Below are 24,408 nucleotides of genomic sequence, written 5' to 3' on the forward strand. Positions count from 1 at the left end.
ATTGGCAAAAACTATTAAATTAATTTGAATTTAATTTAACTCAAATTTAACCCAATTAATTAGCAGGCCTTTATTTTTTATGTCTTTATTTTCCCTACATTTTATTATTTGTTGTTGATTGTAAATCTTTGTATTTTTTAAATATATTTTTATAGATCATTTTTATACCAAAGTGTATTTACAGCAACTTTGTAACAATGTACCTTACAAAATAATAATAATAATAATAATAATAATAAACTAAAAAAGTTCTTTTCATTAACTACATATTCAATCTCAAATATGTCGTTTTTCTTTCTCTGGTACTCAAAAGACATAATATAAATTCACATGTAAGGCTTTTATTTTTACAGCATTGCAACCGGAAGTGAGGCTGTGCATTCTGTACAGCTTGACACCAACAGCGTGTGCGGAGCGGCACACTCACATTGAGTATATTTGGATTTCCACACTTCATATCTGCCGCATGATAGGATGCTCGCCTTTTATTCTGCTTATCAGATACACACCTAGGATTTTGATTTTACACACAATACCTTGATGCCTGCCCGAGAAAATGCAAAAAGTGGGGATTATTGGAATTTTAATGTTACCCAAGGTGAGAAAAACAAAATAGATGCATGCTTAATTTGAATCTATGGATGTGATAAATCCTGAAAACTGGCGCATCAGTGTTTGTGGTGATTACAGGCAAGCTTGTCTCCAGACTGCCATCCTCACGTCATTCTCGTCAAAGAGGAGGAAAAGTGCATGAAAGAGCTGCTCCTTCTAAACTCATCCAATGCAACAGGTGAGTCAACTCAGTCTGAAAAGTTTTATCCTGATAATGAAGTTGTTATTCATATTTAACCATTCAGTGAATTAATCAAGGGTGCTGTTGCTTGCTTTGCCAATAGAAACAATTTGATGCGATGCTGTACTGCCATCTAGTGGCCAATATAGGTAGTGCATGTTGAAATCTGAGGATATTCATCTTTTTTTTTTCTTGATAATTAATAGTAACCCACATCTGATTATTTTTCAGTGTTTATTCTGCGATGAAGAATCAAATGGGATCCTTAAGTTTTATTTAATTAGGAAATATGATCTAGTTTCTTCATTATTTCTGATAATAGAGAACAGTGTGAATTCTGCTGCATCTGTAATAAACAGTGTGAGTGTTTGCAGACTGTATAGGACTGTGGGACGGCTTGAACTGCTGGCCGCCTGCCTCTCTTGGGGAAACTGTCTCGCAGCCCTGTCCTGAGTACTTCGGCTCAGAAGGTGAGATACACACACACACACACATACACATACACATGAATGCACATGCACATACACAGACCCATTATCTTGTACTTTCCGCCGGTTAATTATTCGCCACACAGCCACGTTGTTTCCGTAAGGCACTAAAGCACTTTGTCTTTTCAGGGTCTCTAACCAAACTGTCAGCCATAAAACATTTGTGTACTTAGAGACGCCCTGGGCAACAGATGGGGGCCCTCGACTTCTGTCAGGAGATGAGGATGATACATTTTATAATAAAGTTTCTGAACAAACAGAGGTGTACTTTTCCAAAAAAGGACATTTTTTTTCCAGCTCCCTATACCCAAACACAGATGTACATACAGAGTGCCAGCTGGAACCTAAAATCGTTCTTTGGCTGGTGCTATAGGAGAACATTTTCTGATTCCATAAGGAAACTTTCAGGCCACAGTTCTTCAAAGACCGATTTCCTTACGGTTCTTCAAAGAATCCCTGAAGGTGCAAATCAAGAAAGTTCTCAGATGGTTCTTCCAAGCACTTAAACCGAAAGTTTCTTTTTCAAAACGGTTCCAATTGGTTCAGTCAGTTACCCTTTTTCAGATAGACAGTGCTGTGATTTTCTTAATGCTGTTTCCCAGGTAAAGTTTACCGCAACTGCACCGCCAAAGGCTGGACAGACCCCCTCCATGAAGATACCTGCGGCTACGCGTTCAACGAGACGCTCCACTTTCTTGGAGAGGTTGGAGGGTTTGAGTAACACCTCATGCTATTATAAAGTTCGAGAGCAGAAATAAAACAGCCATATCAAATATAAGGCATTCACGTTAGAGCAAAAGAATACCCATTTTAACATGGATTATTTATATCAATCCAAACACAACCATGTCTACTTTGACTTCTGGTGTTTTTTTTATCTATTAATACTTAAACCCCAATGGATTATGGAGGTTTAAGAGGCTTTATATTATTACAACCATGCATTTTTTTGCAGAATAACAGCACTGGTCTGTACAGAAAATGGATCCAGGAAACATAAATGGCTGGACATTTTGAAAGCAGTTAGCTGACACTGCCCTGGCCCTTTCCTCACCCAGCCCACTTTTGCATTTCATCAAACGAGGGTGTGCATAAATGTTAGGCCGTATTCTGACAGAACACGCTGGACTGGGAATTTCTGACTTAATTACTTGGCTCTGGGTCGGGCTCGGGTTCACGCAGTCAAAACGGCTGTCAGCAATTTAATATCAACAAATTATTCACACTTTTGGATGTTGGTAAGGCCTGAGTTCACTAAAAGCAATAAGATTTCCCCCCCAGGCTCAATATGGGTCCAATTTAGTTGCAGTTTTAGACACTTTAGAGTAGCAGATGTCAAATCATTTTCTATGTCTGTGCTAGAAGTGATCAAGCCTCATTGTCCTTTCTCCTGTCCAGTCATCAGATTCCCATTTGTATTTCTCCTACGTGAAGAGCATGTACACAGCCGGATACGCCCTCTCTCTCATCTCCCTCACCATCGCCATCGCCATACTGTCCCTGTTTAGGTAGGAACAATGTCGGTTTGTCTCCACATCTGTCCTTCAAGCATCTGTCCTACTGAAGTGTCCATGAGCAAGACAGTGAATCCCTGCCAGCTCTGTACAGTAGTGGCTGATCCGGACCTGTGGAAGCAAGAAATCAAGCATTAATTATTGGAAAGTGTGGAATTATCCTTACTCCCAACTTTCAATGTTTGAAAGTGACGACTTTCATAATAAAAGTCTGAACACCAGTATTTTTCCTGCTGGATCTCTAATGTCGTGAACGTTCTTGTATCCAGGAAGCTCCACTGCACCAGGATCTACATTCACATTCAGCTGTTCATCTCCTTCATCCTGAGAGCCATCTTCATCTTCATCAGAGACTCTCTGCTCTTCACGAATGAAGAGCGTTATCACTGTGACTATTACCCGGTAGGGAGCGATGAATGGACGGGCAACATTGTTTTGTCAAACTCTTCTGCACGGCAAAAATGTCTGTCTTAACAAGTCATTCAGTCTTCCATACAGTGTTAAAATGGAAAGAAAAAGAAAAATCTGCCAGTGGGATGAGATAATCCCACTTGTTCCCGATGCTAATCAACTTGTTTCCAGACTTTTCTTGAATCAAGTGTCATTTTATTGACCCCTGTTGGCTGATCTGCCTTATTCTGCCTTGTTTCAACATATTTATACTTATTTATAATTCCTGAAACAAGTGAAACTACAATGGAGACAACTGGCAGTTTTTACACTTTTTTTAAGAACAAGATTTCAACACTGAGCCTAATGAGACTAAATCACTTGTAAAGGTGAAGATTTTAAATGCTCAGTCAATCTTACATAAAATGTAGTACAAACTCTTGTTTTTTCCATGAAAACATTGACCAAGCTAGTTCATTTAAAAGTGAAATTAACGTCACCAACTAAAAGGCGCATAGATTCACAGAACTGCAAACCTGTTTACAAGATATTTTTTTTAATTAATGTTTTTATTTCAAATGACAGCTAGAAGTCAGTAATGTGAGATGGCCAAAGACATATTTTCAACACAGTTTTGGCTGTTTTTGAGACTTTGGTGCATTTTAGAGTTGAGGACATTTCATCATACAAACTCAAAAAAAAAAACTCAGACTCACAGCCAAACAAAGAGGACTATAAAACATACCTGCAGCACCAGCACATCCTGACTGGAGCTTCATCGGTTTGAAGCGGTGAGGTAACACACCCCGTTTGCTGTCGCTCTGTTCGCTCGGCAGGTGGCGTGCAAGGTGGCGCTGATGTTCACTAACTACTCCATCCTGGCCAACTACAGCTGGCTGCTGGTGGAGGGCCACTTCCTGTTCACGCTGGTGAGCCGCTCCTTCTTCTCCCTGAGGAAACACCTCGCCTGGTACATGGTCCTCAGCTGGGGTAGGGACATGTGATTACTCAAATCAAGCGCTCCACCTAATAACATTTGCCTCATTTGCATTCAATCGCTTCATTATAGATTTATGTTATTACTCAGGTTTGCCAGTAATTGTCATTGCCTCCTGGGGGACTGCCAAGTATTTTTATGAGGATGAAGGGTGAGTGTTTCACCTATATGCAGTCATTACATCTTTATATATATATATATATATATATATATATATATATATATATAATTGTAATAATTCATATTTCATTACCAAAGCTGCTGGGAAACCAGGAGACACGAGTGGATTTGGTGGATTCTCCGGGTGCCAGTGCTGTTAACCATATTTGTAAGTGTAGCTGTATTTTTTTAACGTCAGAAATTTTTTATCTCGGAAAATTCAAACATGTTGATTTCAATCATTTCAGGTGAATCTGATCTTTTTCTTGGGCATTTTGAGGATTCTGGTGGGCAAACTTAGGATGCCCGACGCGCACAGGAACGAATTCAGCCAGTATAAGTGAGTACGACACTGATCTTTCATATATTTCCGCATCATATGATACTTTTGCACGACATCCCTTTTAACTAGAAAGTGTCACTAAGCAATTTGGTTCATGTGATTAGGAGGTGAAATGGCCATCCTGATATTCATTCATATTTCAGTTGACTGATCCAAATGAAAACACTCATCAAAGGCTATTTTCAGGTGGGTCAGAAAAAACACAAGGGTGTATTACATGCAAAACATCATTAGGCTGTATCACAGTGTTTTAAAATATTGGTTCAAGCCGGTGCACCTGCACACAGGGACTGGTTGACTTCCTGGGTGCTGTCAGTATCAGGATCTGAACCCCGAACATCTTGCCAACCTGTCGGTGTCGCCCAGAGCAAACCAGAGCCGATTTTAAAGAGAATATGCATGAGAGGTGGGAAAACCCTAGTGGGCTAATGAGGGAAACTGTTTTTTTCTTTTTTTCTTTTTTCTGTCTGTCTGTCTGTCTTTAACCAGGAGGTTAATCAAATCCACATTTTTCCTGGTGGCTCTGTTTGGCCTGCAGTACATCCTCTTTGTTTTTTTACCTGTTAAAGTCAGCAGCTTGATGTTTAAGATATGGACCTTTGTGGAGCTGGCTCTGTCATCTACACAGGTAAACCAGAGGTGTGTGTGTGTGTGTATAAATATGCAAGTGTCTATTTAAGATAGATATGAGGGATATCAAAACAAAGAGAATTAAAAGTAAATACACCTGTTCCTGGTGTAATAACATACATGGTGTTTGTTTTTCCAGCATAAGAAGAACAATGATTATTATATTTACACTTACTGACCTTTATGCCTTTTCTCATAACATCTTCAAGGGTTTCGTGTTGGCTGTCCTCTACTGTTTCACGAATGGAGAGGTGAGTCCATATAAAAACTAATAATGGTCAGTTAAAAAGGCATGAATTTATCTTTGACTTTATATTGGGCTCTATTTGCAACCAAGGAACTACAAGGAACATCGATTGGCTTTTGGCACAGCATACAGTGGCCGGCCAGTGACATAAATGATAAAGTTAGGCTTTGGTAGCCCTTTTTTAGATCCCTCTAACCTTCATTTTTGTTCCATTTGTAAAAGGAAAGGCCTTCATGAGTTTTTTTGGGAGTCGGTGTGAGAAAAAGATTATAACCTGCATTTTAAAAGTAAAATTTTTCTAGTGGATCTTTTTTTTTCGAGGTGTCTTTATGTCTCCAATCCCTCCCTGTGCTGTTCACGTCCTGCTCCAGGTGCAGCACGAGATCCAGAGGAGATGGAGGCGCTGGCGGCTGACCCAGCACCTCCCCGGCCGGCCCAGGGCCAGGCAGCACGGCTCCCTCAGCCAGAGCGGATCTCCTGCCACACAGGCCTCCCTGCTGCCCTGCGCGGCTCTCGGCCCAGCAGCCGGAGGACACCCGCTGGACACTCTGGAGATGTGATTCAGACTGAAACCAAATTCACTTCGTCTTCCTCCTGCCTCTGACATGTAATGAAGCCTGGACTGCTGGCAAAGACTCTCTCTCTCTCTGGTGCCTACTTAGATCATGTAGTGCACAGACAGCTACCCATTTTTGGAGGGGGCACAGATCTACAGCATTTTATGTTTCATCAAACTGTCATAATTCCTGGTGCCCTCCACATGCCCTGGCATTTCTTTTGAAGTGCAAAAAAGGAGCAGGACAAAAGTCGAGACCACCCTTGATGACAGTATGCAGTGTGACACAGATTAGGAGAGTGGAACTACAATAATGTTGGATATTGCACGCAATGTAGTAAAAATGTTTCCTGTTTTGTGCTGCAGAGCAATCAGCAGATTTCAAATCAGTGGTCGAGACACTGTGACTGGGTAATGGGCGATGGGAAAAGTTTAATTGCTAAAGATGTCAATCAATCACCAATCACACTTTCAGATTTTAAGTAGCTGCAAAACTCTGATATTTACTACATATTGAAGTAGGGGGCAACAACTCAGCGACAGCACTGCTGAACCCAGGCAGGGCAACCGTTTGGGGTCCCTCAGACTGTGGAGCATTTTCTGCAAAAAAATACCATTATTTCTTACACAGGGATAGCTGCATCAATAGTAACCAAAACTCAAAAGCCTTGCTTTTTCCCAGCAGGTCCACTCAGCCATATGTGTTTTTTTTTTTTTGTTTGTTTGCAAAAACAGAACTGTTGCAGGGCAGATCACAGATGTCAGATAGAAGACACTTTTTCTGAACTTATCCCAACTGAGGCAAGATGTTCAATATCATTTACATCCAGTGGTTTGGTTCCTGTGGGTGGCATTTTGTGCTAGCTTAGCATAAAGACTTGAAGTCAATGGGAGTCATTAGCCTAACTCCGTCAAAGTGAAAAAATAAACCTTACAGCAACTCTGAAGCTTTCTTATTTATCACATGTTATGTTACCCATAAGAAATAAACCACTGGACATACAGCAATGAAAATGGTATCCAACATCTTGTCTCAGTCTGGGTAAGTCAGAAAAAGGACATTTTGCCCAGAACTTTGGACTATTCCTCTCACAGCACCTTAGCTTGTTCAAAACATCAGAATAGATACAGATAAAACTAATCTAATGTCTGTGCTTTTAAAACAATTAAGGCCTAAAATTATGGCAGTAATGATTTATTGACGTTAAAATGCTGAGATTGGGACAAAATGTGTTCTCCACCATTAATTATCTGGATTTTGATGAGCCCGCATGTGCCCTCTCAGCATCGCTCTGCTGTTCTATACACACATTTATATTCAGTCACACCTGGGAGCCGCTCCAGTACAGCTGCAGTCTCCAACTGAGCAGCTGCAGCCGAGCATTTGGGGTTCAAGTGCCTGAAGGAGCCCAGGGGCATTTGGAGCATGCACAGGACACCGATCTCATACATTATTGAGACAAAGTGCCGACTTTCCAGCCTGTACGGTTACCTGTAATCTGAACATGCACTGGGTACGTGGGGATTTGTGAATATGCTGAATGTTTCATACTAGAGCTGTTTGTGCGAAAGCGTGATTTGCTCATGCCTACATGGAAGAGACTGTGTCGACTGGTTTAAAGCAGGACAGAGGAAGACAAGAGGCCCAAAGAACAAGACTTTTTTTTTTCCAGAACCAGCATTTTTTTTTATATATATGTAAAATGTCAAACATAAATTTGTTTTGTTTATACAAATTATCTTTTACCCACATGTGAACTTATTTGTGAACAAAATGAAATTACATTCGATGCCATTCTGACTCGGGTTACATTGTATTTGCACATTTTTTAGGCTTTATTTCAACCATGTTAACGCTTGGTTGGAGGCAATTTAGCCCCTGGAGGAATCCCAGCCAATTTAGGATTGTAAATTTACTTTCAAATAGTGAAAACTTTGTGATGTTCATTGTTGCGTGTCTCAAGTGTGCAGCATCTTGTAAAAATCGGCTCCTTCAGGTTTTCTCCTGGCTGTTTCAAGAGCACACTGGGAGGTAGGACAGTGGAAAAGCATTTGTTGGGTCTACATGCCATATTTTTGTATCATCTCCTCTACAAAACTAATGTAGGAGGCCATTGCTTCCTCTTGGGACAGACCTGTTGGTTTAGAAACAGTGACATCAGTTACAGCGCTTATTTTAATTCCTCTGGTAATCAATTTGGAAAATTAAGCTCCAATAAATCTGACCTTTCTTTGCATTCCAGGCGTCCCATTTTCCTCGCCCTTTAAAGTCAGGAAACCCCGGACGATCTGTGAATAAATGTATAGATGAGTTTTTTTTTTTTAAATCAAATACATTTTTTTACCGAACTCGAGGGCTATTCCATCATGATCAGCAAAATAAAGCCTCGTAAGGGTGAAAATGCAATGTCATCACCCAGCTCCGTTGTTACTGTAATCGCCGCTCCAACAGGAAAACAAAAGGCAGAATAAGTCTTATAAACTCAGTGAAAGTTAAACAATAAAAAAAAATACTAGTGTAGCATTGCACTAAGTTTTGTGTATGTTGTTATCAGACGACACTCTTAGTATCATCTCCCTCACATGATTTGTTTGGATAGAAGTTTTGTAATTTTTTAAATTTTTATTAATTCAGTCACAGTGAAAGGAGACAGGAAAAACAGGGCAAACCCATACAGAAATGTCACATATGTACATATATGGCCCGATATCAAGAGCGAATTGCCATATATGTTACATATAAGGTGATACATTATTATCACATACATACAACCTGTGGATATATGCTGATATAGGTTTATAACACATATGAAATACCCATAGTAAAATTTATATATGTGCATATATGAGAAATACCCATAGGAAGATTTATTAGATGGCATTATATGTTGTATGGTATATGTTGCAACCATATATGTTAACATATTTTTAATTTATACATGTAGGTTTATTAAAACAACATATTTCAATATATATTCTAATACGTATATATAGTTTGTACATATATGCACATATATATGTAATGATATAGGTTATATGTATAAATAATAATATGTGTGACCTATATGTAAAAAAAAAAAAAAAAGTGTTATATATGCTTTTTTGTAATCCCACCCTGAAGAATCTGTGTCTATGTGTGAGCTCTTGGGATTATCTCATCCCACTGGCAGATTTATTTATTTTTATTATTATTATTTTATCTTGTTTTAAGAAAAATAAGATTTTACCACTGAATACAAGACTTTTTTTTCACTGTGAAGTAAATAAATTGCCAAGCCATTTCTGTTCTTACATAATGCAATGGAGTTAAGCCTTCAGTCCTCATTAATTAATTAATTAATTCAATCATTCATTCATTAATACCATTATTACCATTACAGATCCCATTGTACGTCCCTTTAAATTGTCCATCCACTTCTGTTGATTAGAATCGAAAGAAGACCTGCTTTATTTTAACTTACCAGGGTTTTTTTTGTTTGTTTGTTTACCCAGTCCCGCCTCACTGCTAGTCTTTTCCATGTACAAAACACTGAATCACTAATAATCTTGCTTGTATATCGCAAAAATATTGGATATCTGTATACTGTATATTTGCTGATCCTGTATCAGGTCTTGAAATCCAAATGCACTGAAATAACTCTTCAAGTGCAACAAGTTTCCTTAAACAAATGACATTGTATTGAAATGAGGTAAATCCCATCTCTTACATGTCAGGATGTCACTGAACTCACCCATGTTAATATCACCCACTGTGGCTTGCTTATATAAACCGTACAGCACAGAGAGTTCGTCCTTGTTTGGTCGCTCTTTCAAGTTCTTCACATTATCCGCCGCTTGGTGAAAGGCTTCAAGCTGGGATGATAAAAACAACATGAAGCACCGACTAGTAGTGGTTACGTCATCAGGATCAATTCACAAAAATGTAAAATAACAGAAAAGTTGGACACTGTAAAAAAAAAAGTTATAAAAAAAGTCTTAAAATATGATCTTTCTTAAAACGATTGAAAGTTCTGCCAAATCTGCTTGTTTCCCAGTGCACTTTCTCCAGCTTCAGGAACTTCCCATAATGTTTTAGTAACTTGTCACCAGGCAGAATTACACAGATGGTATCAAGAAAATAACACTTGACTTAAGACGATTCCTGAAGCAGGTCCATCTGTACTGCAAACAAGTAGGACCATCTGGCCAAACTGGCAGAATTATTTTTTTTTTCTTCTCTTGTTTAAGAAAAAGATTTGAGGACTCAGTATTGAAAGACTTAATTTTTTTTTTATAGCTTTCAAACATTAAAATAATACTACCACTACAACTACTATTACTAGTACTACGACTAATTCTAAATAAAAAATTAAAAATAATAATTATAAATACATAATAAGATAAAACAGTATTGAAAATATAAAAAAAGATAATATAAATCCTAATCATGAATAATAAATATTAATATAAAATATATAAATAATATAAAATAAATGCATGATATAATATAATTTAAAAAATATAGCATATAAAAAATTTAAATGTAGAAAATAAGGCCTGATAATGTGTATAGTAAAATTAGTGAAATAATTAAAAATGGATTTAAAAAAACAACAACAGATTTTCCCATTTAAATTAAAAAAAAAAAAAAAAAAAAAAAAATAGAAATTCAAAAAGCCTTCCTTTAAAAGTCAATTTTGAGGAGCAATTTAAAAGATGTAAACATATGTAAATTAAAAATAGGACATTAAAAGACATTAAAAGTAGGTCTTTAAAAATAATAATAATAGTAATAATTTAAAATCAGTTATATACCTGCCAGTGTAGGGTTGGGAGTGACATGGTTTTGTCAAATAAAATAATAAAAAAAAAAGGCCTTTTGGCTGAGCCCTGAACACAGGGAGTTACAATTGTCTAAAGGCGATAAAGTGCATGGATGACTTTCTCGAGGTAAGCCTGAGATAAGATTTGAGATAGGATTTTTGTTTTTTTGTTTATTACACTTTTGCAATGCTCAAATACTTTCCAATGACTTTCTTTACAATTTAGCTCTGTATACTCCTTTATGGCAAAGATCTATTCCAATACCATATTCCAAATAAGTTAAAACAAACTGAGAATAATCTCTATATTTGACTTACATTCTGCCTGATACAAAATACTATCTGATTATATATCTAAATAAGGCACAGAAAGTTGTTTGAAAATTAAAGTTCAGACATGTTTTGGTATTGTCAAGTTATTCCTTATCCATAAAAGGAAGGTTAACATAACTAAGATTTAATTTAACTCATTCTAACATTGTTGAACAAACGATAAATGGCTGTTTGTACTTACAGACATGACTGCAGTGAGGAAGAGACACACCTTGTAGCTGCTTTACTCACGTCCCAAGTCTCGTCAGGAGGCTGTCCAGCCAGTCCTGCTATTATGTTTTCTGATCTCTTTCTTTCTATTGGCTGGGGAAAACAACATGGGAGGAGTGAGAGTGTATTAAAAGTCAACCATGGGTGTAATCTCTCAAGAAAATAGTGTACACTGCAAAAAAAAAGTCAGTTAATCTCATTGTGAGCCCTAAAATCTTTTTCTTTGTGAAAAAAATCTAGGCTTAGGGATGATATAATCCCACTTGTTTCCAGTGCTAGAAGTTTCTAACATCATTTTCTCGATAATACTGGGTTGATCTACCTTTTTTCAACTTACTTATTCTCATGAAAATCCCTGAAACAAGTGTGAAGCTGCATTGGAAACACGTGGCAGATTTTTTTTTTTTTTTTTTACCTTGTACCAAGAAAAACCGGATTTCAAACTGCAGCACCGAGGAAACTTCCTTAACAAGTGACTATTAATCAACACATCAGTAGAAAAAAAGCTCCAAATGACAATTCACACGTGGGAATCAGTACGGACAGATCTAAACGTCTGAGGCATGCCATAACTTACATTCCACAATGATGCCAATCAGGCGACCTGCATGGGATGGGCAAGTAACACTAAAAAAGAAAGAATTCAAGCCACACATGCAGGATTGACAGCTGATTTATGTGTAAAAAAAAAAAAAATGAGCCCCTGTCACAGATATGTCAGAGATCAAAAGTCATATGTGTTTCTCTGTACATACCTACCAAATCTTTATCATTTTACTGTGAAAAAGAATCACACAAAAGACATACAGGAGAGACAAAAAAGTCTGGAATGTGACAAACCTGTGGCACACTTGGCCGACATCCAGCAGTGCTGTTCACACCCAAATTCCCTTCTCAGGGCGGCGAGGAAACGTGCCGAGTCAAAACAGAGGCGCTTTCACCAGTGCAAATGTGCTGCAGTCTTATTTCCTACCACAAGATGGCAGCATCTGCACAGTCAATGAACTGAGTCAGTGAAAATCTCATGTTTTCTCACTGTGTATGACAAAGAAGTTGTTTGACTTAAAAAATATGATATGAAATAACATGTACTGCTCTTTATGCATGAATCCAGCTTTTGATTCACTTAAAAATTCAAAGTGATCAGACCTGAAATGATGACCTCACATTTTGACGGCCCCATCGCCCAAGCCTCAGTGCACCCACACCTAAAAATTTAATTTGAGGACATTCTTAATGCTAAACTATCAAAATGACACACAGCCACGACAGGGGTGAGTTGTACAGAACACTTTGTATTCTAGACATTTTCATAAACATTTCTTTAAAAGAACAGAGTCTGCAGTGTTTGAATAGTCTGGTTTTCTGCACATTGTTCGGACACATGAATCGAAGCGATAAACAGTGAACTTAAGTATTTTCAGAAATTTCAACATGTCAGGCACCACCTTATCAGCATTAGAAATCAGTAGAAACCAAAAATAATAATAATAATAATAATACTTAAGTTACCCACAGTAGACTACACTACAAAAGGAGCCAACCCATGGCAGTTTGGGTGTGGCAACAGCAATGATGCAGACTTTGGATTTTCATTTGGCACAATGCCCCAGTCAGCAGCCTGAACGAATGATAGTGCATTTATATTTGTAGGAGTTCGACATGGGAACAAGAAAATAAGATTACAGCTGCACAAAGTGATGTGAAAGCACTGTACTCCCGTCTAAAACACAGGGCAAATAAAGCTGCGTGCATAAAACCGGCTTGAAACCTGATTTTGCAGCAGATCCTGATCTATACTTGCACATGGAAAAAGCTGGATGAATATATTTTTTCACAGATGAAACAGACAACAGAGGTGCAACAGAGGCCAGCTGAGGAATAAAAGAGCCCAAGCATAAAGGAAACACGTCTAAATGATATGGAAAAACATGCTCTGGGCCAACAGGAGAGCCAAGTGCACTTCAGATAACCAGAATTTAAAAAAGGGATTTTAAATTCATGCAACACAATTCAGAGATTACAATCATATGAATATCTAAGTGCTTATAATGCCTCACAAATTCCTGATGACTCTGTGTACCAGTCATAGGCTCATCGCAAACCACATGTTCAACACTGACTGTAAACCGAGTTTTGGTATAAAATGCATATTAACTAAGCCAGGATTGTGCATAAATTAAGCCAGAACGTTAGAGCTCAATTAAAGTTAAAAAGAAAGCAGCAGCAGATAAAAATAAATTAAATAAGAAAGGCATAAGCACTACCTAAATTTCTGATTAGTGATAATGCATAGTGCAGGAGGATTGAGGACCAGTACTTAGATATCTCTAAACAGAGGAAAAAAAATATTCTTGCTGCAGCGAATTTCTTAAAAAACTCATTCACACAATCCAAGTTTATAATACTCAGTTATAATCTGTGTGTGAGAAGAGTTTGTATTAACGAGAGCAAACATAAAGAGCTCTGTTTTGTCCGTTTTTTTTTTTTTTATCTGGACTCAAACAAGATTTCAGTTCCAGCTTGTTTGTCAAACGTTGGTGATGTCCTCTAGTGACTGGTCCCCGGGCAGGGTGAAGCGGATGTGCCGGCCCTTCTCCCAGCCGCGGCGGATGCGTCTGAGCCGCTGGGCCACGCAGGGCACCGTCAGAGCCAGGCGGCCCAGCAGGACGACGCACGGGAGGACCAGGACCAGCATGAAGGTGGGAGGCAGGAGGAAGCGGTACTGGTCCGCGACGAAGGCACGGTTCCAGCCGAAGATGAGAGTGTGGAGCGTGGCCATGATCAGGGCAGAGTAACCCAGTCTGGACTGCAGGAGGGAAAGAGTTTTTAAAACAAACAAACAAACAAAAAAAAATATTCACCTACTACAACCTTAACCTAGGACTAATCGCGCTTCCACGTTCACTCCAGCTTGGTTGTACAAAATCAAAAGTTAGGGTGAAAAAATGCATTTTTGGGATGGAAATGAGGGATACATTTTGCTATCACAAGCCTCCTGCTGGATTACTGGGATTATTTTTTCTCTAAAATCCCGTTTGAAAATGTGGCTCAGCTGCTTTGAATGATCTTTTTCTGTCATCGCAGTGCTGACTGGAGTGACAGAGGCACAAACTGGTCTGAAATTTGAGTTGTGGAGGTAAAGTGGGTGGGGCCGGACTTTGACAACCAAGAGGGAAAAGAGGCAGAAACCGCAAAATGTCTGGGCCTTGTGACTTGGTATTGATTTATATAATGAGGGGTACAAAAGTCTCAGGTTAGCTTTAGGATTGTTAACAGGTTCTGAAATCCCTTACTGCAGATGCATGTCGCATGTAATATATAAATTGTGTATTTAGAATTGTAGGACTCTAATAAATTTGTGTATTACCTAAGAAATGGAAACAGTTCCTGTTTTGTTCCATAAACGCACAATATAAAAAGCAGTGTAGAGGCTGCAAATCCTCTTGGTGATGGTCTCATTTTAAAAGGAAATCATGTCTTAAAATTAACATAGCAATGATTTACTGAGGTTAAAAGGCTAGGCTTGGTAACCTGAAGTCCCCATCTTTTAGCTATACCTCATGGCTCCCTCACAGTGCAGTGAAGCTCTTTAAAAGTGACTTCCCTTCAGTCCATGGGAGTCAGGCCAGTGCAGTACATTAGCTCGTTCTGTTACAGGCTACTGAAGACCCTGAGGAAACACACTGACCTAACACTTGTGTCCTGAATGAGCCGCACTAGTGTGTATGTGTCTGGGTGTATGTCACATACCTCCAGGGCTCTCTAATTACGAAAACTTCCCAAGGTTGAGCCGTGTGGTGGGCAGGAGGTTAAAAATAGCCTCCTCTCTCCTAGTTAACCGAGGACTAAGCGCGCCGAGCTGGTCATCATTATGACCACTTCAAAAGAACGGTGACTTTTCGCCACCGTGCCTTTTAATCATTAATAGGGAACACTGACCATTTTAAAAATTTCATACCATTCAGAGGGTAACAGAAGATAATAGAAGAGGCCCTGCTTGCAGATTCAACAAGAGCACAGCAGAACCACTAGGTGGCCTCGTCATCATGGTGGAAAGCAGCGAGCCCTCCAATAGCAGAATGTATGGAGTGTAGAATTGCAACAAAAACTGCAAACTAAATAAACACACACTCACAATATCAAACAATAAACATTTTTTTAAAAAAAACAAGAAAATAATGTAATCCTTTTCTGATTTACTTATCCATGCCAGGTTTTATGGTGCATCTAACCGGCTTGGGCTGCATTTGTACTTTAAAATCTTTTAAAACGTCCACTGTACCCTATAAAGTTACTATACGATTGCTATAATGAGCACAGGTACAGTCTGCTATCTACTGTATGCCTGGTTCCCTGTGTGTGTGTGAGCCCTGCCATGTAATTACCATGTAATTCTGTTTCTGAATGACCTTTATTTGCCATGTACAAAGGCCACAAAGGTCTGAAGCAACCTGTGTAAGAGCGAAGCCCAGTTACTATTAAAAGCTGCACGCCGAAATCAACTGACTCATTGTTTTTGTGTCGAAAATAAGTGAATGCTGTTATTTTAAATTCTGGCAAGTGACCATGGCATACGTGGGTTAATGCATGATAAGGTGCGCACTGAAGAGCATTAATTCACTCCGTGGAGGCAACCAACATCCGCTTCTCATCTCCACGACATGCGTTCAAACTGTGTAAAGCATACATCATCATGAATCATCCCTTGCATATGCAAAAGTCTGATACTAGAGGCTTTTATTTGCCAAGAAGATGACAGATGCAATGTTGTCTTATTAGCTGGTATTCATATTTCGTAAAGCCGATTTAATTCATAGTTATGCAGTCTTTTCTAATTTATATGCCATCAAAAAGTTAACTAGCTAATGACATGCTGTTCAACGATGATCACCTCTTGTTTATGTCTAGATTAAAAGACTCAAAATGATATGTTTTATCTGAGCTGCACAATAGGATGTAATAATCTGGATTCCTTTCACTAGCACATGAGCGAGAACACAGCGAAATGTAGTTTCTAAGGCTGGTTTGGAAAAGTTTAAATTAGTTGATGACACCAATGAAGACGGAGCTTAGAGGTGCCACAGGCAAAAAGGAAAAAAAAAAAAAAAAAACAGTCGCATTTTCCATGTTTTAAGAGTTTTAGGGCCTCTGATCCCTCGTTTCAGCCACTTCAAAACGGGGCAGAAATCCAAGTGGACAAAATTTTCGCCTCCAGTGGCTGCAGGTTTAGAGTGTGATGGATGGTGATCATGATGGAAAACGATGCGTCAACACACACGACATGACACCAAGTAGCCTCTCACTCACACACACACACACACAAAAAAACAGGTGCATCACATATGTGCACACATCCTGCCGCTGACACATTCTGTATACGCTGCACTCAGACACACAAACACACTCGCCTCCAGCTGTGGGCAGCATGTCTGGATAAGCTGGGCAGAAACTTGCCTTTTATCACGCCGGCTTGCGACACATGACTAATCTGGCTGCCACCGGATTAGTTTAACGGGAAGATGAAAGGGAAGTGGGGGGGGGGGGGGGGGGGGGGGGGGGGGGGGGGGAATGTGGCGCGGGCAGACGGCAAATCCTGGAGAATGGGAGGCCAGGACGGGAAAATCAAGGAGGGAAGAGGAGAGAAGTTGTGTTTCTGTGAGGTGCAACACTGATTCATTTGTGTGTGTGTGTGTGTGTGTGTGTGTGTGTGGGCCAAGTGAGTCACTCAAACACTCCTGATGGCTTTGTCACTGCCCGAGTCTGATGCCAAATCTGGGGCAGCTGCAGGAGTGCAAACACTTGAAGTCGGGAGTATGTGTGTGTGTGTGTGTGTGTGTGTGCAACTGCATGCCTGTATAGACAAATATTTGAAATAGCTTGCATCTGTCTACCTATCAGTCCGTCAGTCAGATGCCTGTCTGTCTGTGTCTTTCTGTCTGCCACTCATGTGTTTGTGTCCCACATCTGGCACTGTGACAGGCTGATGGCCCTTTTGTCTGTGTATATTTTCTGTCTTTTGCTCTGTCCAGGGATGTGGTGGAGAGCAAACCCACCTGCCTTCTGCTTACCTACCCCTGAGAGCGCAAAACAAACCTATCTGACATAAGATGTGTGAGAACAGGGTCTTTCAAGGAGAACAATCCTTTCAAGCAGCGGCAGGTAGGATTTTGATGTAAAAATACAACCTAAATCGCCGGTTGGGGCTGCATCAGAGGACTGAGACCCTGCAGATTTGTCCTATTTGCTCAAATGAATTTCGAGTGTCAGGCACGGTCAACGCAGGGAAATGTGAGCAGAGGAAGAGGCTAAGCGAAATTTGAAAGCAAAAGTGTCTTGTAAACAGCAGCCAGCGGCGCTCTGTCCACAGAAAGCTGGACTCGCCGATAACAGCTGAACTTCTTAACCGCCTCCACCAAGACATCTACACTGCAAAAACTCAAAATCTTACCAAGATTATTTGTCTTATTTCAAGTCAAAAATGTCTTATTACTAGTCAAAATATCTCATTACACTTAAAATAAGACATGATCACCTCAGAAGTAACTTGTTTTTAGACAATTGTCTCTTGTTTCAAGTGAAAATTTGCTTGTTTCATTGGCAAAATTTGTTTCTTGTTTCTAGCTAATTTTCACTTATTTCAAGTGAATTTTCACTTTTTCCACTGGCAAATTTTGCCAATGAAACAAGCAAATTTTCACTTGTTTTAAGTGAATTTTCACTTGAAACAAGTGAAAATTGTCTAAAAACAATTTACTTCTGAGGTGATCATGTCTTATTTTAAGTGTAATGAGATATTTTGACTAGAAATAAGACATTTTTGACTTGAAATAAGAAATAATCTTGGTAAGATTTTGCATTTTTGCAGTGTAGCTCAGTGACAACACCTTATATTATTTCTGGGTCATAAAATCCCTCACGCGTTCAAAAATTCTGAATTATCGCTGCACTCACTTGGAAAGTTCCCCTGCAAAGTTAGTTCATATTCTTGCCGATGACTGACTGAAGACTGTAGTTTCGGTCTCGCTGTAATTACCTGTATGAAGCTGAACTCCCTCCAGTTGAGGTTGTTGCTCACAGAGGGCAGCGAGGCCACGGCGAGCAGAGAGAGCAGCCCGAGGGCCATGATGCCAACAGAGACGTACAGCTCCATCCTCCACACCTTCTCATCATTCCACTCAGTCTCCGGCCCACCCTTGATTTGTGAAACACAGAGAGAGAGAGAGAGAGAGAGAGAGACAGGCGTCAGATCAGGAGATAATTATTGGTATACACTAACATCACTCCAGCCATTAAGTGGCAAGAAATTAAACACCAACATCATCCGTGTGTCTCTAGCAGATCGGCTATGTTGAGTGACAGAAGGCAACAATCAAGTTTTGTAGAAACTCAGCCGGTAGTTTCTCTGTTTGTCCTGGCTGGTGGACAAATGCGCTGATTAAAGCATAACAATGGCCACCTGATTTTTCTGTGCAGCCACACAGTTCCTGGCACTGGCATCTCCCTGCAAACATTTGCGACCGATGCAGCAGAAGCCCCCAAAAATACCGCTGTATGCCTATGCTGTGCTGTGCTGTGGTTAAATCAGACACTTTTTTTTTTTTTCCAACCATATTGCGATTGTTGGGGAAATCTTTTTTTTTTTTTGCAAAATGTCTCTTCTTTAATATAGCTGCACAAAAATAAGAATATCAACACAATATATATATTTCACAATTCTGTTGCCACTTGTATTGATTTGTATTGCTTATGTGCTTCAATTTCATGTGGTGTTATGATATTTTAGTGCACAGTGTTTAGTAAGTGCATTGTGCTCATTTTGTTTTAATAAACTGGAAAGCAATTGTTTTGAGTCAGTCTGCCATATTACAATAAATTACATGTGTTGTCTGCTCAGGTGTTTTGCAGTAGCTTGTATTTTCAGCTGTTTTTGCACTAGTAGATACGGCAGTGTACTCTGATCCCAATCGAACCCTGACCTGTGCATATGTGATATGTCTTGTATCACGAGGTCCTTGCCGGTACACAGCTCGATTCTGCACAACGTGAATCTATTACTGTGAAAATTTAACTTGAACGATGAATCTGCACTACTCGGTCACATACTTATTTCTCAAAATCTTGCTGTGGAATTCAGAATAAACAATTTTCAAGCGTACGCACATAGATTGTACTGAATTTCCACTTTTTAAAAAATGTAAATCAAATCACCTCTCAATTTTGCATGTGGCAGTCAGGTAGAGAGACTAAAATCTCCTCTACTTCAGTCTCTCACCTTTTTAGCGGCGGCATAAATGTCGTAGCGGGCCGACTTCCTCATGGGAAGACACAGGCTGTAGATGGCGTGCAGCAGTGCGCACAGGAAGCTGCACAGCCCCAACTGCTTCCTCCTGGTCAGCCAGCGGTCCAGCCAGTCGGAGAAGCGATTGTACTTGGTCCCCCACATCAGCTGGAGGAAAGCGGCGTACACACCGGGCATGTAGACCAGCGCCAACAACACCAAGGACACCGACGGCAGGGTGACGTTGACCGTGTCGATGGGCATTTTGTAGAAAACACTCTTCCCCGACTTGACGAAGGGGTGGAGGACGTCGCGGGTGAAGTTGTACAGGTAGAAGAAGAGGAACAGGGCCAGTGTCGCGATGATGGGCACCCGCCAGGACGGGAAGAGGTAGAGCGGGAGATTTTCAACTTCCACGGAGGCGGAGAGGGGGCCCATGTCCACGGAGATGAAGCCCATGCTGCGGCACAGCTGCATGACCAGGCTCTTGGCCTTGCTACTGTCGCTGCACAGCAACACCTGCATAAGACAGATGAGAATATGATGAGGGAATTCACAAAACTTCCTCCCTCTCCCTAAGAAGGCCTTCTGTCATTTCATCTTTCCACCTCTTTCTCCCTTTCCTTGCAGAGAAAACAAACAGAACAGAAAGAAAAGTCAATATTAAGTCTTGACTAGTTTGCCTTCTCTGCATATTTCCCTCCCCACCTTCCTCCCTTTGATTTACTGCTGTTGTACCAAAATAATGGATAAGACAGATGCAGGTTCTATGCTAGTCTGCACTTTCTCTAGCTTATTTGCCTTATAATCAGAAGTATCTCTGCACTTCCAGAAGGGCTGAAATGATTAATTGATTGGTTTAATGTCACAATTTGTATTAATTAGAAACTTTGAAAAGCAGTTATAAATGATGCAAAATAATCCTTCGCTGCAGCCTTAGTAGTAATGTCTGGGTTTTTGTGACTTTAACTACACAAAATGTAACAGGAGCACTGAGATGAGATGGCAACCAAACCAACAAAGTGCCGCAGAGGTGCTGGCACACGCCGCTGTGGTCTCAGAGTGCAGCCGGGGCTCAAAAGCTCTGGGAGAGAGCAGGTGATGCGTGCAATTTAAGGTGAACTTGGCCCACCTTCAGTACACTGTGCTCTGGCCAGCAGCACAGGAACAAATGGCGGACCTCACAGTTCAGTCCCTGCAACACTCCTTTTTTTATTTTTTATTTATTTATTTATTTTTTTTTTTTGTGAAAATGTCCTTGAGCAAGAGATTGTACTCTTGACTTAGATGAACCATGTCTGGCTACTTCCTCACCCTTCTGCTTCACTGCACACGTCTATGCACAGGGTATTTCCATGATATATGCCAAATAATCTTAATTAAATTCTGTGTAACATGCCAACTGAAAACCACAAATTCTTAAACCTAAATAAATAAATAAATAACCTCCCTTCTAGTTCAGTCACAACCTGATGTGTGAAACTGCATAGAGACATGGTGTGATGACATGATATCCCACCTGCCTGCTTCCATCCCGCGCTCCCGTCTGCAGCGTCCAGGCCGACACGGTGTTAAACCCTTTGACCACACAACTCTCTGGAAACTGCTCGGCCAGCTGCTGGGCGTGCGACGGCCCCTCCTGTTTGACGTGCATGCCGTTGCTGACGTCCACCAGGATCTTCCCGGCCAGCGCCTGCCTCAGCTCCACCAGGGTGGAGTAGTGCTCGGGGTACACGGCGACAAAGACCACGTCTGCCTGGTTCGCTGCCTCCATCTGGGACGTCACCTGGCATTCACATTGAGTGGATTATAGTGACATACACACATTAATGGCACAAATACACTGTAATGGTCTGATAAATATCACTAAATATTAAATTACGCGCAACGTAGCATCATGTCATTTATTATACAGCTACACCATGAAGTATTCAGCCCCTACTTTAACTACAAGTTGTGCAGATTTTGTAAAGCGCTCATTATAATGAGATCTCAATGTGTTTAGCATGTATTTATTTTGTCTGGTATGCATATCACTTGAGGCTGAAGCATTGTCCAAACACATACTGATACTTTATTCTGATTAGTAGCTCTTTAAAGGCAGGCTGTGCAGTTTCAAAGGGGATGGGCAGTAGGGCACCCAGCCTTGTTATGATGTGGTAAAGAAGGATGAATGTCACACCATCCTCTGAGGAATACAAATCAGAAATGCCTCAGGAGTTCAGGACAACTTTTTACCCCCGTCATAACCCAAAACAAAAAAAGCATTGTGCTCCATTGTTTGTGTTTTTGTGAACATTTGGCATCAAAAAAATCAAAAAATGAAGACAGGCATGTAAAAGTGGAACATTAATTCTATGGGTTATCAGTCTTGGCATGAGCCTGAGGGGTTTTATCCTCTCAGCCTCATCCTTAACACTAGTAAACAAAGTGGTGTGCACACTAATTTGAAACTACAAAGTCTGCCTTTAAGTGCGCTGCCAGTTATTATAAGCTAATTCGAGAATATACAATTTTTCCGCCAATCGCTTCTGAAAAATCATGTGCTTTACAATGCCTAAGACAAACATTTTGATACACTGCGGCTCTGTTATGACTTTGTAATGAGAACGTTATTGGTCATGCCGTTGCCTCTGAAAACATTAAGCTGCATATGGATGGCAATGCCGTAATTGACGTTTACAGTAAAATGACAGCAATTAACACGTTCAAGCTGTTACCACGCCACAAGCGGCAATTATCTCTGGGATTTTCTATCCAATAAGAGCAACTAATGTTGACAGGGAAAGCAGGTTGAATGTGTACAGTTACTGCTCCTTAGGGCATAAGTCAAAGTAAAACCATAATTATCACATGGGAGGGGGATCACCCACTGCATTGTGAGTGTTTGACTGCAGACCATGTGTACTGGTGTGTCTCACCTCAGCCTCTTCGGGGAACAACGCCACAGAGCGTTTGGGGGTCCGGCTCCCCACCACCACCTGGTACCCCGAGGCCACCAGCCTCCTGGCCAGCGAGCGGGAGAAGTCGCCCGTGCCCAGGATGCCCACCACGGGACAGTCGGCGTCAGACATGGAAGCTTCCAGATGTCTTGAAGCCCCTCCTCCTCCTCCACCTTCAATCAGAGGCCTCTTCATCTCCCCGTGAGGCATGACACTACCAAATGTACAGCAGACCAGAAACACTTACATTTATTTGCATCCACATTTCTTCGATGATCCACACGTTACTTTGGTCCTCGTAGAAAGACTTTTTTTGTGGGCACTTTGGAAGCTCCATTTTAAGAAACAAAACTGGGATGCCCATTAGCTCTGTGTCTCTACTGAGATGACCTAGATAAGTTAAGCTCAGCATGTCATAAATGAGTGACAGTCCAGTAAGAGCTTACATAAACACATGAATGAACTACCTAGCTGCCTATATACATTCCTACACCTGACTTTATAGTTACTTGTCACCAAGTTTTGCCACCATTTCCATGCACACTGTGAGCCAAGGACCTACCTAATACAGCCCAACGTCCATTACAAAAACTGCACTGCTTCTTAGTTACAGCTAATTATAGATTACTTGTCTTTCTTGTCTAACCAATGCAGCACATGACAACTCATTATAAGCCATCCTGTACTTCGGCATAATTTACATAAGGCGGCGTTTATTTAAATAACACTAATTTGAGGTATTTTGACTGCTGTTCGCGCCGTTTTCATCTACCGGGCGATAACGAATCAACACATAAAAAGTTGATTTTATTGATTTCAGAGCTGCTTAGTCAATCAACAAATGTTATAATGCTGCACGCCGAATTTACCACGTGACTGCGGCCATTCATAAAATGCATTAAGTTATGTTGTCCCGGTTGAGTTTATCATAAGCAATGCAATATTAAAGAAAAACAAGAATTGTAAATACAGTCTGGTGTGAACGTGCCCTCCATTAAACGTCCCATTTCTGCGCGACCACCCACCTTCCTTGTTGTCCTTGGCTGAACTCGTGGAAACTTTATCTCTTGAGAAAGTTGGTTAACTTAGCGCACAGGGCGACGTAGGCAAATTAAAGCGCTTCGTGTGGTGAAATAGAAGCTCATATTAAAGCATTTTCGCCTGTGTCGGAGAGAAGTTGGGGTAGTTTTTACTAGTTTACTTTCGCTTGCGCTCTGACCTCGTTCCTGCCATCCAGCGACTCTTTCGCCCGTGCGCTCCTTCCTGGTGCGGTGACGCGCACATCCGAGGCCCCGCCCTCACCCCCGCCCCCCTGTGTGCGCGCAAGATAAAGCACAAGAAAAAGGAGCTGGTCACACAAAACATTATCTTTTAACGCTTCAAACACTGACAGGGTAGAGTCAAGATGCTGAAACATGATTGTGATCCAGCAGTCAGTTTGGAAACCACTGATAAAAAAAATAAAATAAAATAAAATAAAATAAAATAAAATAAAATAAAATAAATAAATAAATAAATCAGCTATTTGTGCAAGATACTGGTGACAACTGGTGGTCAGATAATTTAACACACTGACCAAACAATAAAATATCATCAGTCACCAGTAACCGATGCACTTGAAATTTAGGCGATATAAAGTGGAAAGTTTTGCAATATTTTGTCAAAACTTATAATTTGCTGATCCTCCTCCTGAGATCTATAAAATGAAGCCAATGTGCAATAC

General features: G+C 40.4%; 3 protein-coding genes across 4 annotated transcripts; 1 reads left to right on the forward strand and 2 right to left on the reverse strand.

The window, feature by feature from the left end:
- The first annotated feature begins 404 nt into the window (after nt 1–404).
- Nucleotides 405–6,866, forward strand: LOC115373917 (secretin receptor-like). Its single transcript, XM_030072560.1, has 13 exons — nt 405–598; nt 691–790; nt 1,168–1,263; nt 1,884–1,984; nt 2,680–2,789; nt 3,065–3,197; nt 4,022–4,175; nt 4,273–4,333; nt 4,441–4,510; nt 4,590–4,681; nt 5,174–5,312; nt 5,524–5,565; nt 5,933–6,866. The coding sequence occupies exons 1-13, from the start codon at nt 557–559 to the stop codon at nt 6,119–6,121; spliced, it is 1,329 nt and encodes a 442-aa protein (XP_029928420.1). The 5' UTR covers nt 405–556; the 3' UTR covers nt 6,122–6,866.
- A 980-nt stretch (nt 6,867–7,846) lies between these two features.
- LOC115374257 (acyl-CoA-binding protein homolog) lies at nt 7,847–11,543 on the reverse strand. The gene is made up of 4 exons (XM_030073104.1): nt 11,434–11,543; nt 9,849–9,969; nt 8,344–8,406; nt 7,847–8,252 (listed from the first exon to the last, which is right to left on the reverse strand). Exons 1-4 carry the CDS (start codon nt 11,437–11,439, stop codon nt 8,179–8,181), a joined length of 264 nt encoding a protein of 87 aa, XP_029928964.1. The 5' UTR covers nt 11,440–11,543; the 3' UTR covers nt 7,847–8,178.
- Nucleotides 11,544–13,874: 2,331 nt separating this feature from the next.
- On the reverse strand, nt 13,875–23,969 carry LOC115374245 (metalloreductase STEAP3-like). Of its 2 annotated transcripts, none has more exons than XM_030073082.1 (6): nt 23,905–23,969; nt 22,665–22,899; nt 21,263–21,529; nt 19,738–20,262; nt 18,499–18,657; nt 13,875–14,271 (listed from the first exon to the last, which is right to left on the reverse strand). In XM_030073082.1, the coding sequence occupies exons 1-6, from the start codon at nt 23,967–23,969 to the stop codon at nt 13,993–13,995; spliced, it is 1,530 nt and encodes a 509-aa protein (XP_029928942.1). In that variant the 3' UTR covers nt 13,875–13,992. The 2 variants fall into 2 exon arrangements, with proteins under 2 accessions (XP_029928942.1, XP_029928952.1); XM_030073092.1 differs by having other exon boundaries at nt 23,711–23,959.
- Nucleotides 23,970–24,408: the final 439 nt, after the last annotated feature.

Source organism: Myripristis murdjan, chromosome 2 (assembly GCF_902150065.1).
Source record: "Myripristis murdjan chromosome 2, fMyrMur1.1, whole genome shotgun sequence".
In the NCBI taxonomy this organism is placed as follows: Eukaryota; Metazoa; Chordata; class Actinopteri; order Holocentriformes; family Holocentridae; genus Myripristis; species Myripristis murdjan.

Coding starts and splice junctions, on each gene's coding strand:
- LOC115373917 (XM_030072560.1), top strand. CDS start 557: ATGCAAAAAGTGGGGATTATTGGAATTTTAATGTTACCCAAG. Junction 1,264..1,883: donor TGAGTACTTCGGCTCAGAAG/GTGAGATACACA, acceptor GCTGTTTCCCAG/GTAAAGTTTACCGCAACTGC. Junction 4,334..4,440: donor TATTTTTATGAGGATGAAGG/GTGAGTGTTTCA, acceptor TCATTACCAAAG/CTGCTGGGAAACCAGGAGAC.
- LOC115374245 (XM_030073082.1), bottom strand. CDS start 23,969: ATGTGCGCGTCACCGCACCAGGAAGGAGCGCACGGGCGAAAGAGTCGC. Junction 21,530..22,664: donor TGTTCCCCGAAGAGGCTGAG/GTGAGACACACC, acceptor TGTGAATGCCAG/GTGACGTCCCAGATGGAGGC. Junction 20,263..21,262: donor CGCGGGATGGAAGCAGGCAG/GTGGGATATCAT, acceptor TGTCTTATGCAG/GTGTTGCTGTGCAGCGACAG.
- LOC115374257 (XM_030073104.1), bottom strand. Junction 8,407..9,848: donor AGTGGGTGATATTAACATGG/GTGAGTTCAGTG, acceptor ATTTATTCACAG/ATCGTCCGGGGTTTCCTGAC. Junction 8,253..8,343: donor CGCCTGGAATGCAAAGAAAG/GTCAGATTTATT, acceptor CTAAACCAACAG/GTCTGTCCCAAGAGGAAGCA.